Source organism: Nematolebias whitei, chromosome 20 (assembly GCF_014905685.2).
Source record: "Nematolebias whitei isolate Nwh7 chromosome 20, NemWhi1, whole genome shotgun sequence".
In the NCBI taxonomy this organism is placed as follows: domain Eukaryota; kingdom Metazoa; phylum Chordata; class Actinopteri; order Cyprinodontiformes; family Rivulidae; genus Nematolebias; species Nematolebias whitei.
The window spans coordinates 6,808,748-6,821,898 of NC_056517.1; the positions used below are offsets into that span (position 1 = coordinate 6,808,748).

Below are 13,151 nucleotides of genomic sequence, written 5' to 3' on the forward strand. Positions count from 1 at the left end.
ATCTGTGATGAGACTGATAAGGGTTCTTGCTCCTTGGGGAGCTCCAACGAATCCCTTCCTGAGTCGTCGGGCCTGTCTATGGGTAAAACACCATAGGTTTGAGGTCCTTGGTCGACGTCATTGGTTGAGAAAAGAGCTATGGCCTGTGTTGGTTCCGTGAACCATACTGGCCCAGCTTCTTGACTCGGTACCAGGTTGTCTGGGAGTCCTCCCAGAAATGGAATGCCTAGTTCAAAATCATGAAAGTCAGTTGAAATCAACCATCCCAGCATAGTGTTTTTTGGGATCAGCACCTCATCCATGCCAGTGTTACACACAGCAATAGATGTGGTCCTGGAGTCAAGACTCACCTGGTTCGTGGCTTCCACGGACAGTCCCAAGTTGAAAAATGCAGGAGAGGGTTGAAAATATGCCTGTTTATGGCTAATAGCTTGTCCAGCTACGATGTGGATTCGCACCATTAGGTTAATCACCTGAGGTGGTACTGTGGTGGTTTGGTTGCTAGCAACTTGGCAGGCCTCTGGAATGGTCTGCCCAGCCTTAAGACTCGCTGTGTCTAGCACAGGAGGATCCTTTGTGGCTGGTCTTAGGGACCACAGCACCTTGTTGATGGTGTCCACGTGGACACCTAACCTTACCAAAACGTCAGAGCCTATGTAGGATGCATGTGGTAAGTTTTGGATAACGAGAAACGGGTGAACCAGTTCTCGTTGATTCCAGTTCAGTTTTAGGTTAATGACCCCTTCTGCGGTCATTACCTGTGAACTATTGGGAACCAATGGAAAGCGAAAGGCTTTTTTAATTAGTTCTAGACCAACGTGTTTGTGAACCAAGGTTTCATAGAAAGCTCGGTTAATTGCTGATTTATCTGTCCACAGAGACAGAACAGCGTCGTTGGTGTGGGACCCTTGGATCTCTACACCCTTAACTACCAGTGGTAGGTAGTGTTTGGCGGACTCTGACTGTTCCAGCTCACAGAGGAGGCTGTCTTGCTGGGTCAGAGTCTGGACCACTGGGTAGGTCTCATTGGTTTCACATGATGTCAGAGGAGTACTCACCGGGCTCGTGTCCTCGGCTGAGGAGTCCTTTGCGCCTTCCGCGGTACCTGCTGTCGGGCAGTCTGTCTCACACTCCGGAGGCGTATCTATTGGCAGTGGTTCGCTCACTTTTGTCCACATTGTTTGATCACCATAATCTATAATCGCGTCGAAGCGATTTATAAAATCCTGGCCAACCAAAAATGGGAATGAGTCAACACGAGACACGTGTACTGGGTGGTACAGTGTCATTTTGCCAATCTGCATGTGAACCATTGCTATAGCTGTCAGGGTTGTCTTCTTCTCTGAGAGACCCTGCATTTCTATAGCACATTCAGAGAGAGGTATTATCCTGTTAACACTGGCAGCGGCCGTCCTCAGCTCCCCGAACAGTTTAGCTGACATAATTGTTATGTCTGCCCCACCGTCCAAGAGTGCTTCGTGTGTGAGGACACCTTCGAGTGTTACTGACAGGTACGCCTTTTTGGCGACCCCCCTTCTGATAAAGTTACACAGAAACCTTTTAGGTTTTTTCTGACGCTTCTTCACGCGTTCAGCCTTATCTGTGTAATCTTGGTTTGTCTGAACCGTCAGCACAGCAGAAGCTGTTTCTGAGTGTTCAGCTTGCGATGACTCGTCATCGTTTGTGTGCGTGTTTACCCCCCCTTCTTCTGATGAGAGGTTGTTTGAGGCAACAACAGCAACGTCTTGGTGTGTTCCACCGACATCTGTAATGTTGTCATTCGCGCCCTCAGATGTAATAGGGATTACATTACTGCATAGTGCTCCTGGTTGGGTTCCCGTGTCAGTGTGTTTCAAAGTTTCTAACAACCTGCGTATTTTCTCTGTCTCTTCCGAGCTCAGAGGTGTAGGGCCTTGTTTCTGGAACTTTTGTGATTTTTTCGCCTCGGTTCGTTTCGGCCGAGGTGGGGGACGGTCAGGTACGTCTTTCGGGGGTTCCTTTACGTACTGCCCCTGATGATATGGTTTCCCATATCTTCGCGTCCTGCGCTCACCCCTTTTACGATAATCACTGTCATCCTCTGAAAGAGGAGCTTTTTTGTCCCAGCGTGCACCTTCAGGACGCGGTTTGTTCGTTTGAACAGACTGTTTTCTCTCTTTCTTAGGAGGAGGCGGCGAAGCACGTCGTCCTTCCAGTTCAAGAGGGAGGGGTTTAACCTTTACACTAGGAAACACTTCAATGGGCGTCTTATCATGAGAACATGCTTCAAACACATTCACAGCACACTGTCTAATCTCACTGATGGATTTTTCTCTGAAATTTGCCATCATTTGTACTGATCGCCTAAAATCAGCGTGGAGATTTTTGCTGAAAACAAACTTAAAACCATCATCTTCTTCCATTCCGGTCTCATTTCTGTTACCAAAATAAGCGTGGAAGATTCTTTTGTAATAAAGTTTTGGATGTTCAGTTCTACCCTGCGTGACCTTGTCTGCAGCTGGGAAACCAGCAGGTCCCGTGCAGGAGTCGTATTCTCTGATCAAAGCTTCACACAGAAGGTTGTAATTCCTTCTCGTTGCATCTGGTAGACGCTCGATGAAGGTGAACACCTCTCTGTCCGAAGTGAGCCGTATCAGACTGATCTTATCCTCTACCGTAGCACTAGGATAAGATCTCAATCTGAACTCTAGATCTCTGAGATACACTTTTGTTCCAGATGATCCCATCGGTTCAGGTACAAAGCGTTGTACATATTTTGAGATTTTCTGCAAATCATCCATTGAAGGAAACAGTATTAACGGTCTCCCTTGTGCAGGAAGAGGTGCATATTGGTGCAGGTCTGTCCCTACCACCCGTGATGGGGGTGGAGGTGGCTGCAAGGCGTTAGGAGGAGGAGGTGCAAGTGGGTGCAGACCCGTCCTTATCCCCCGAGGCGGGGGTGTTGGAACGGGGCTAAGGGGAGGAGGTGTAACAGCATCTGTCTGGGGTGGTTGTGGCTGACCCGGGCCCTGACCTTGTTCGTCTCTGAGTCTCAGACCAGCCCGCCCCATATCAGAAATCTGGTTTGTAGCTGCAGCTAGTTTCTCCTCACAAGCTGTCAGGCGCTCCTGTGATGTCTGACATTCTCTTTGTAAATTCAGCCATCGTTGGAGTATCATCGCCTTGTCTGCCTTGCAAACGTCCAGCTCCTTTAATGCGACCTGCAACTGTTCTTGTAGCACATCGTTACCTGAACACACGGCTCGGTACGCTTGTTCTTTATCCCTAAATCTCTCCTCATATGATTGAGCCTGTTCTGACAGCTCTTTCTTTGAGAGGTCCCTATCAGTCTGACTTTGTTGTTTCTGCAATTCAGATTCAGTAATCAATACGTCACACCTGTCCTTTTCAGATTGATATCCGCTGAACAGCATGTCATTTTGTTCCACCTGATGGTCCAATTCCGCTTTCAGAAGCAGGGAAATTTTTGCTAACCGTTCACGGCTCGATTTTGAGTCCTCTGACACTTTAGCTTCTTTTGCCAACCTCTGCAGTTCCTCCCCTCTTTGATTATCATCAAGGTCTTCTAATTGCGTTAATTGAGTACCAATAATTGAATTTGTTAAAATATATAAAGCCGACTGGACGGCATCTCTGGATTGAAAGGGGTCAGTGTTTACCTCTTCGTCCGCCATTATCTGCTATTTAGAAATTAAATAGGAGATGTAAATGTATAGGTGGTAAAATAAAATCAGAAGAATTTCTCTCTACTGATGTATTTACTCTTATTTAGTGAGTTTAACAAATAAACGTGCACTATATTTCCAGCGACCGAGTAAACTTTCAGCTCTTATGATTATCTGTCTCTGTTTCTACCAAAAGTTCTAATTTTTTCATTTTGCACCTGCTTTAGGATTTATCAGTGAATGAAAAAATTCTTAGTAAACGCCTCGCTGGGCGTAAATACTTTACTGACTTTTAATGGTAAGATAACATAACAGTATAATTCAGCTCGAGGAAGTTTGTTGACTCAAAGTTCGTCTTACGGCAATAAAAACGTTTAATTCCACTCAAAATACCTAAAAAGCGAAGTGAAAACCTGTTATCTCACGTTTATCCAGAAGGTGTCAGTACAACCTTATTAATTTTAACTCAGACACTGTTAGTGTTGTCCAGTAGGGGTCGCTATGACTTCCTGTGGCGTCCGGTCGTTAGCTGTTAGCTCAAAATTAGCATCGGCTAGACTCGGTTAAAACCAACATTTCTGAACGGATTTTTTACACAAACGTGGCAAAATTTTAGCAATTAGACTTCGAAGAACCTAAACAGCGTTTCAGAACACAGCTTTAAAGCGCTTTTCAGCTTTAAAAAGCAGATTTTATTCCCTATGAAAACGAGTTTCCATTTCCGGGTCACGTGACTGAAATCACCAATGACAAAGCAGCGCAGGGGTGAGAGGAAATTACGTAGGTACGTCATTCGACTTCTCAGCGAATCAGAGCGCTCCACAACAGAAAATCAACCAACCACGAAGCGTTAGTAGCAACCAGCATGTTAGATTAGCATGAAATAAGTTCGTCCACTTATCGTCTTTTAAACTGTCAAAATGCACTTTTTCTGTTAAAAATGTAACGAATCAACTCTGAGCTGCACGGAGTCTGCTACTCCGGTCTCAAAAACGTCTTTCTAGCTATTTAAAAAACTCGTCCGAACCTTTTTCAGAACCGAGCCGGGCCAGAACCGCGTCTGGACCGTCTTTAAACAGAATAGAGTGTTTCCACAACCCAGCTTTTAGTTACCATAACAGGCGTACAATTTCAGCTTTCACAAGACATATGACACTATTTCAGCTTTCATAACATCGCCAGCGTAATACAGCGTAAACATGCAGAGCCATGTTCCAAGCGCGCAGCTCCAGCACGCTGCGTAAACATGCAATGTTTTGACTTCAAAGCGGCGCAGCTTGAGCTGCGTTTCAGCACAGCTGATAAACTGTTACTTTTCTTCATGCCAACATGTAACGAATACACGAATACACAGTCATTTATGAGCACGTGACGGGCCACCAGAATGTAGATGAACAGATGCTCAGATATATTCATCAATTAACACGGATTCCTCATTTTTCTGAACTGAATAAAACGTGCATTGAATTTAATGAAATGCAAACGTGAGACGTCATTTATATTTGACCCATCAAAATGAATGCGGTCATTTATTTACAGAATCAAAGTTTAACATCAAACATTTACATTAATTTGGCAAATTATGAAAATAACAACATAAGCAATCACTCAGGAAAAATCATACGGCCATGATTTTTCCGTTGCGTCACCACAGACATTTATGAAAACTGTACAATTATGATCTTTTACCCACACGGATGTGGATGAGCACTTTACGCAGACATTTCTAAAATATCTGGAAGAATATCTACTTGATAGAAGAGTTTAAAGATGGGAAAGAAGTTTAGAGGGAGTAAGATGGTGTTTGAGGGAGTGTTGACAGAACGGCACTCTCCGGGCTTTCTTCAGCTTCTTCCTTACAGTACACTTAGGTGGTGAAATCGACTCTTTTACCTGGAGATGTCTCAGGCGAGATTCCGTTTAACGCACCCATTCAGCGTCTCCGTAGGATGCTGTTACTCGTCCGGAGTAGCGGCGAGATTCTGTCCCTCACAGCTCACCTCAGTGGAAAATGTTATAATCCCATGAAACTCGGAAGAGCTCTGTTGTCATGTCAGGATCTTCCCGGCTCCCAGAACTGGGCTTCTCCGCACAGAACTGAACAGAACTGAACTCAACCGAACCGAGTAGAACCCTCACAGAACTGGTTAGACCAGGAAGTACCGACATTTTAAAGAGCTCTTTTCCCGGTCCATTCGGGAGTCTCCCCATTGGCCAGAACCGACCAGACGGGGTGTGTTTTGTGACGTAAAAGGTTAGAAGGCAGCAAGAATTGTTATGGAACAGATCAGAAATGTTCTCACAGACAGAGAGAGAGTTTTGTTTTGGCGAGTTTAAGAAACAGGTGCCAAAACCCCCCCTGTTGACGTCTGAGAGGATATAAACAGGACAGTTGTTCCAACGCATGTCTGAATCGACTCCTGACCCTGGAACGCACACTTTGCTCATTCAAAAGCAGAAATCAGAAAATGCATAAAAATCTGTAACAGACCTTAACATGAATTCTAACTCTGCATAAGCAATCAAAAATCATTACACTGTTTCACCGTTAATAAAGTTGATTAGTTCACTGCAACATCTAAAATGGTTTGAACTAAGACACTTTAATTATCAACGTTTGTAAAATAGTAATGATAAAAAAAAGAGAGTGTTCTTTTCACTTGAACTTTCAAGAAAGAAAGTCTCAGGATGGGTGAACCTGTATTTCTGGATTCAAATCAACGAAATGACAGTTCCTGTCCCACAAGGTTCTTAAGGTCAAGAGTTTTGACCTTAGATTAAGTTCACTACAACCTATAAAAAAACTATAAACATATTAATCTGTAAAACTAAACCTAATGCGGGGTGGTCGTCCGCCCCACTGTTTTTAGTTTCGTTTGTTATGTGCTGCACGTTTCTTTCACTTTTGCAGCTTAATAATAATAATAAAACTAATAGTTTAGTTTTTCCTGCGACTTATTTGCAGTATGATAAATGGTTGGAGCATAATATCCTCTCCCAATGTTTTGTTGGTCTTTTTTTTGGTAAATAATAAATTACATTTTTTTGCGGTTTTATTTATTTATTTATATATTTATTGCATCTTGAGATCCTATGACATCATCAACTATTCGACTTCTACTCGACTTTTATTATGTTAATGTCAACTTTAAAAATTGTGTAGTCGTTCAACACCATATATATATATATATATATATATATATATATATATATATATTTTTTTTTTAAATTTATTTATTTATTTTCTTCTGACTTGCTCTCGACAAAGACAGATGCTTTCTTTCCCTCTGGAGGAAATTCAACTTGAAGAGGCAGCACCTATGCTCGTGACTATTGTGTTTAAAATGAGTGTTTATGTAATTATTTTCAGTTTACATATGCAATATAAGATTTATTCATTCAAGGCAGTCATATGTGTTCTTTACTTTATTATTAGTAAGCCTGAGAGTTACCAGATCCAAGCAAACAGTGGCTGGAACACACTCTGTCAAAATAAGAGTTCTGGCAGGATCTGGCTTAAATTAAGCCCTGCTTGTGAATGCTGTTTGACAGCAAGTTAATGACAGATGCAGCCCAGTGAAATACTGGCTAAAGACATAAGTAACAGAGTTTTTATGTCTTGGTGGATGCAGGTCAGCATGGCCCTTTGACTGTTCTGCAGACAGATTGTTCCAAAAGTCTTCCTTTGGACTGGACTTCATGGGCCAACCTTCATTCCCTGTATTTATGCCAATAAGCGCACAACCTTGATCCTGTTGCTAGCTTACCAGTGTTTGGAGAGTTTTGACCATCGAAGAGCATTGCAGCTACAGCTGACCCAGCCCTGCAGCCATGACAGTTATGATACAGAACACATATAGTGTGTCAAGGTTTCTCTTTTTAAATGACTTGTTTTACAATCGGTGCTTATCTTTAAGGGTCCATGTGCCAAAATATCGTCTGTGCTCAGCAGACAGATCAGCAGACATTCTTGTTTTCAGAGTAAGCCTTTCCCTAAAATATTGTTCAGCAGTATAAATCAACTGTATGTCTTATGTCCTTAGTGAAAGGACCTCTACAAGGGAGAAGTATTCTTGTTTTCAGTCCAGATTGCACAGATGATCTGAATTTAAAGAACTCTGTAGAGTCCTGCAGGAAATCCCTGTCCTAGATGAGCCTGTGAGTGTGCCGTGGACTTACCATGGACTCTGGACAGTAACTGGGTAACCTCAGGAGAAGATGTTTTAGACGTGACTCACTCTTGATGGTGGCGAGCTGTGGGACAAAAACAGAAGTCCTAACATTTTCAACCAACCAACAAACCACAGTCATGAATGTCAGGATGTAAACAACTGGCTGAATGATGCAGGACACACTTCACATCCCCATCTGTAGGTTCAATTCAATCAAATGGTGTTTGGGAGTTCACTGACTGGGATACTTTCCTGTAAAATAGTGTTTGAAAAATTAACTTACAAACTTTCTTTAAAAAAAAAATAAAAATTAAACGCATGAGTCTTTAGAACATTTTCTCTGGATAAAACGGCACCCATCTAGAAATGGGGACTGTTCCAGTGAGCAAGCTTCTTACTGGTATTGCTAAGACAAGGACAAGCGTTGCACTGTGGCACCTTTGAGACAGTACAAAATGCTACTATTAGTATTTTTCTGCACAGTATATACTGTATATATTCTTGTTGTCCTGGAGGTTTTGCTGGTCTCTTTCATCTCTGATCTTGGTAACAACAGGTCTAGAAAAAAGTGGACATCCTTCTCTCCAGCATCACCCTCCAGCTCCTCCTGGGGATCAAAAGTCCTTCCCAGGTCAGAGAGGATATATAATCCCTCCAGCCAGCTCTGGGTCTCCTCCCAGTGGAACATCCCAGAAAACCTCCAAAGGAAGTCCACTTCAGCAGCTTGTATCAGGGATCTTGATCTTTTGGTCGTGATCCCTACATCCTGATCATAAGTGATGGTTGAAACGTGAACGGTTTCCTTTTGACTCAACTCTTTCCTCACCAGAAGTTTATGTTTATTGTGTTTTAAGTTTGATTTGGTTCTTTTGCATTGTTTAATCTTGGTCTTTAGTTTTCTGTAGTTTTAATTTTGTCTAGTTTTTTTTTTTTAAATTAATTTCTCGTTAAATGGGGAAAGTCTTAGACATCACTGATCTTTGTTAATTATTTACGTCAAACTTCTGAAACAAATTCACTTTTCCACGTTCACGTTTATCAGTTTAACTGCTCAGTTTGGTTTTTTTTAGTTTGTCCATTTCATTTATAAATATCAAAAATGATTTTCCTTAAAGTCACAACAACATTGTTACAACCTAAGACCTTAAATTAGATACCCATAATAACAACCACAGTTTAAAAAAAATTAAGGAATTTTTTATGGATTTCGATAGATTAATTCATCCATCGTTTTTTCTTTGTGTTGGAAGTCTCTGTGGGACCACACACCCTGATGGATTCAACATGTCAGAAAGTCATTCATATTGACCCAACACACACAAACACACACACTAACCCTCTGTCTAAAGTGTGGAGTCGTGAAACTGAGTGAGATTTACAGCTTCACACAGTCACAGAGCTGGAAGGAACTGCCGTTTGTGTGAATCATCTCTTCTCATCCACAGTTAACAGAACATCCTCTGGCTGTGGAAATGAACAGATTCCAAAGATACTTGACGGTCACAATCCCAGCTCTGTTTGCTGCCACAGACTGAGCAGATACACCGCCCACTTGTTCTGAAGGTAACACAAATTTATAGAGGCAACAAGGCCAGCTTTTTTTTATTTTGAACTGAAAACAGAAGAATAAATTCAACACAGCAATGCATATAGACAGTATATACCGTACTTGCTGCCGTACATGTTGCACAGGCGTATAAGTTGCATCGGTCCAAATATGTCCAATAAAGTGGAAAAAACATAAAGAAGTCATGACACCATATAAGTCACATCTATTACGCGTCACCACTGATAACACAGAAATGTGGACCAGTGTTGTGTCCATCTAGGGTGCCCGAGGGAACAGACGATGGGGAAAAGTGCCTTGCTCAAGGACTGCACAGCAGCAACCACAGCATGTGTTTCCTCAAGCTGCACAGCATCTGATACCAGATGAAATTATCATCCAAAAAAGTGATTTACATCCTGAAAAAGAGGAGTTAAAGTCTTCAGTAGCAATAACAGAATGAACGTAACAGAGCTACTCCAACATGCAGCCACTTTGAGTGGCACACTTTTAGATGCAGATTCATGTTGTAGTAGATGTTGTATTATGTTTGTATTAGAATTAGAAAAATTAGAAAGAGTTATTCATTTTGTTCTGTTACTTGAAGATTATTATGATTGAAATAATTGTTTGAAAAAAGGGGCGGATATAATAAGATTTTTTCTTCTTTCTGCTGCCTTTCATTTTAAATCTCTTGTATCTTTTTATATTGTTATGGAATTGTTTTGTACTTTTTAAAATGAATAAACTTTATACCATACCATGTTCATGCAAACATTTCTGAAAAACTGTTGAAGGGTTTCAGGATGGCTGCTGACCTAAATTTATTTTAAATCGATCTATTTATTACTTAGTACAGTGACCTACTGAAGAGAGGCTTTGTCACTTAGCTTCAGTGTAAGTTGAACAGGACGTTTTCAAGGTCAAGTTCACATTCGAGGTCAATAAACGGTTCTTGAATAGCAACAACTGCACGGTTTCCAAACTTAATGAAGAATACTTTTACCTAAAATCATAATATTTAGCAAAATATGATTTTAATAATTATGAATATTGTTATGATTTTGTTCTATTTGTAGTCCAACCTTCATTTTGGACTGCAAGGACTCCTGGACACCCAGGACACAAAAACACCTAAATTCAGATCTGGCTTCAATATGTTTGTTCATACCTGGTCAAAGTTTCTACATGTGCATATTTTCGTACCTGGTCACTGTGTGTATATTTCGTACCTGGTTACAAGCTTCTTTGCAGGGTGACGACTCGGCAGCATGTTGACAGCAGGCAGGATCTGCACACAAAGATGCTCTGAGTTAGAGTCCTACGTCACAAACATCAGGGAACATGTGGAAGGGTTCATGCTGTGAACGGTTAGCTTTAACACAGAACTGATGCTGACCTGCTGCTCATCTGACAGAAGATCATCAAACGAATCTTAAAGCAAACCCACTTCTAAAATGGTCACACAGCTAAACAACCTCAGCAGACACAAAATGGCTGCAACTCCCACCAGTTTTACAGCTACTGAGCTAATATTTGATGTGGTAGTAGCTAAGAACCATTCACAATAACTCATGTAAGAGTGACATCTGGTGATGTCACAGAAGAATACATAAAGTTATTTTGGGTAGAAATTACCCATTTCCCATAATAAGATGATCCTAACCAATAAATGTAGTGGGTGATAAGCATTCCTTTAAAGAACGTCAGGAATGTGAGGAGGTCACTGAGGTGAGTGAGTCACTGAGTGAGGTGGAGGAGGATGACTTGCTGTGGCGACCACTGAAGAGGGAAAAGCCAAAAGTAGAAGAAGAAAAAAGAACGTCAGGCATGATATATGGATCTGTTCCTCACATGTCTTCAGCTGAACTGTGCATGTGATCTGGTTGTTGATGACCTATAATAAAACACGCAGCTGTTGTTTCTCAGAAAGTGCTCGTTTTGTCCTTCCTGACTTTAATTCTGGTTGCAGAGTTTCCGAAGCCTGCAGCAGCTACAGAAGTAAAGCCTCTGAGACAGGGGGTGTCAGCTGGCAGCAGAGCGCTAAACCACAGCTCTGCCACTGGTTCCAGTAAGTCCCTGGACTCAGTCAACAAACCGCTGCTGGTTTGTGTTTGCGTTGGCTCCAAAGCACCTCCCACAGTGATGGGGAGTGACACAGTCACACCCACTGCAGACTGCAAGAGGACAGTCTGTGGTCCTGACTCTCCTCCATCTGACAAACTACAGGCAGGTGGACACCTGAGGTCATACTGTCCATTTCAAACTAAACTAAGCCGATATAAATAATATTCATGCAAAATATGGCCTTATGTCTCTCTGTTGCAAATACTCTGAAATCAGTGAGACTGCAACAGAAAATTCCCAAATGTTCTCATATTTTTGAGTCTTAAACTGTGTCACAGCTTAAAGAAACTATGAATTCACAGATCCACAAGTTTTACTGTTAATTTAACTTGCTCTCCAGTTTTATGTTGCCATGACGATACTACCACATGACATTGTGTTAAGATGCAGCTACACACTGGAAGATTTGGCCATGCTAGCATGACACTAACATCTCAGGTGTTAACTCTGCAGGGGCATGTTTCCATGACCTGAAGGATGTTCGTCTTTATAGGAGGTTTCTGGTCCTGCAGCATCATAGTCAGCCCTGCTGTGGAGGAGGACACTCCATCAGAAGCATGAGAAGATGCAGGTGAAAAGGTATTTCATCACGCAGGTAAGTTCATGAGTCATGACCCCAAGAATCAGCCTCCCCACACCAGTCACCCTGCTCAAAGTGTGTGTAACACAGACCTTTATGCATTTCCCCACAGGTGCTGGGCCCTTGTGGAGGAGGATCACTGTAAATTTGGCAGGCTGGAATCAGCCAAGCTCGGCAGCAGCCAAGGCTCATTGGGCCCTCATAGGTTTCATGGCAAAGACTCACACTAACCTGTGCTACAGTAGGTTGTTTTATTTGAACAGTAAGGTTGCTGTCATTGGAACACTAACAGGTATTTTGACACCACCTCGAATCGATTCAGTCCTGAAGCTCAATGAATCCTGTACTAATCTTTGAACACACCATACCCATCTTTGTCTACACTTTACATATCTCTGACCATACCCTACTACCTCTGTCCTCACCGTACCCCTCTGTCCACACTGTACCTACCTCTGTCCACATTTTAACTACCCCTGTCCTGACCACACCCACATCTGTCCACACCTTAACTACCTCTGTCCACACTATACCCCAATCCACATTGTACCCCATGTGTCCACACTGTACCCACATCTTTCCACACCCTAACCACCTCTGTCCACACCCTAACCACCTCTATCCACACCCTAACCACCTAGGGCAGCTGTGGCTGAGTGGTTAGAGCAGTCGACCTCAAATGCAAGAGTTGGGTGTTCGAATCCACCAGCAGTCACATGCTGAAGTGTCCCTGGGCAAGACACTGAACCCCAAATAGCATCTGATGTGTGTCCCATCAGTGTATGAATGTGATCTAAAGCACTGATTAGTCTCCTTGGAATGATTTGTTCAATTAGCTCTGTAGAGATCTAGTAGAGAGCTGTATGAATGGGTTAATGAGGCACAGATTGTAGTGTAAAGCGCTTTGAGTATCTTGAAGTAAGATAGAAAGGCGCTATATATGTACTGTCCATTTACCATTTACCATTTACCTCTGTCCACACCCTAACCGCCTCTGTCCACACCTTAACCACCTCTGCCCACACCTTAACCAACGCTGTCCACACCCTAACCACCTCTGT

The 13,151-nt window shown here is 42.4% G+C and overlaps 1 protein-coding gene across 1 annotated transcript in view; it reads right to left on the reverse strand.

Moving 5' to 3' along the window:
- reck (reversion-inducing-cysteine-rich protein with kazal motifs) overlaps positions 1–13,151 on the reverse strand; it is a 93,747-nt gene that overhangs the window by 47,248 nt on the left and 33,348 nt on the right. Inside the window, exons 2-3 of the mRNA XM_037694399.1 lie at positions 10,616–10,674; positions 7,845–7,919 (exon numbers count right to left, since the gene is read on the reverse strand). Of these exons, the coding sequence (XP_037550327.1) occupies positions 7,845–7,919; positions 10,616–10,674 (134 nt within the window). The remainder of the gene's footprint in view (positions 1–7,844; positions 7,920–10,615; positions 10,675–13,151) is intronic.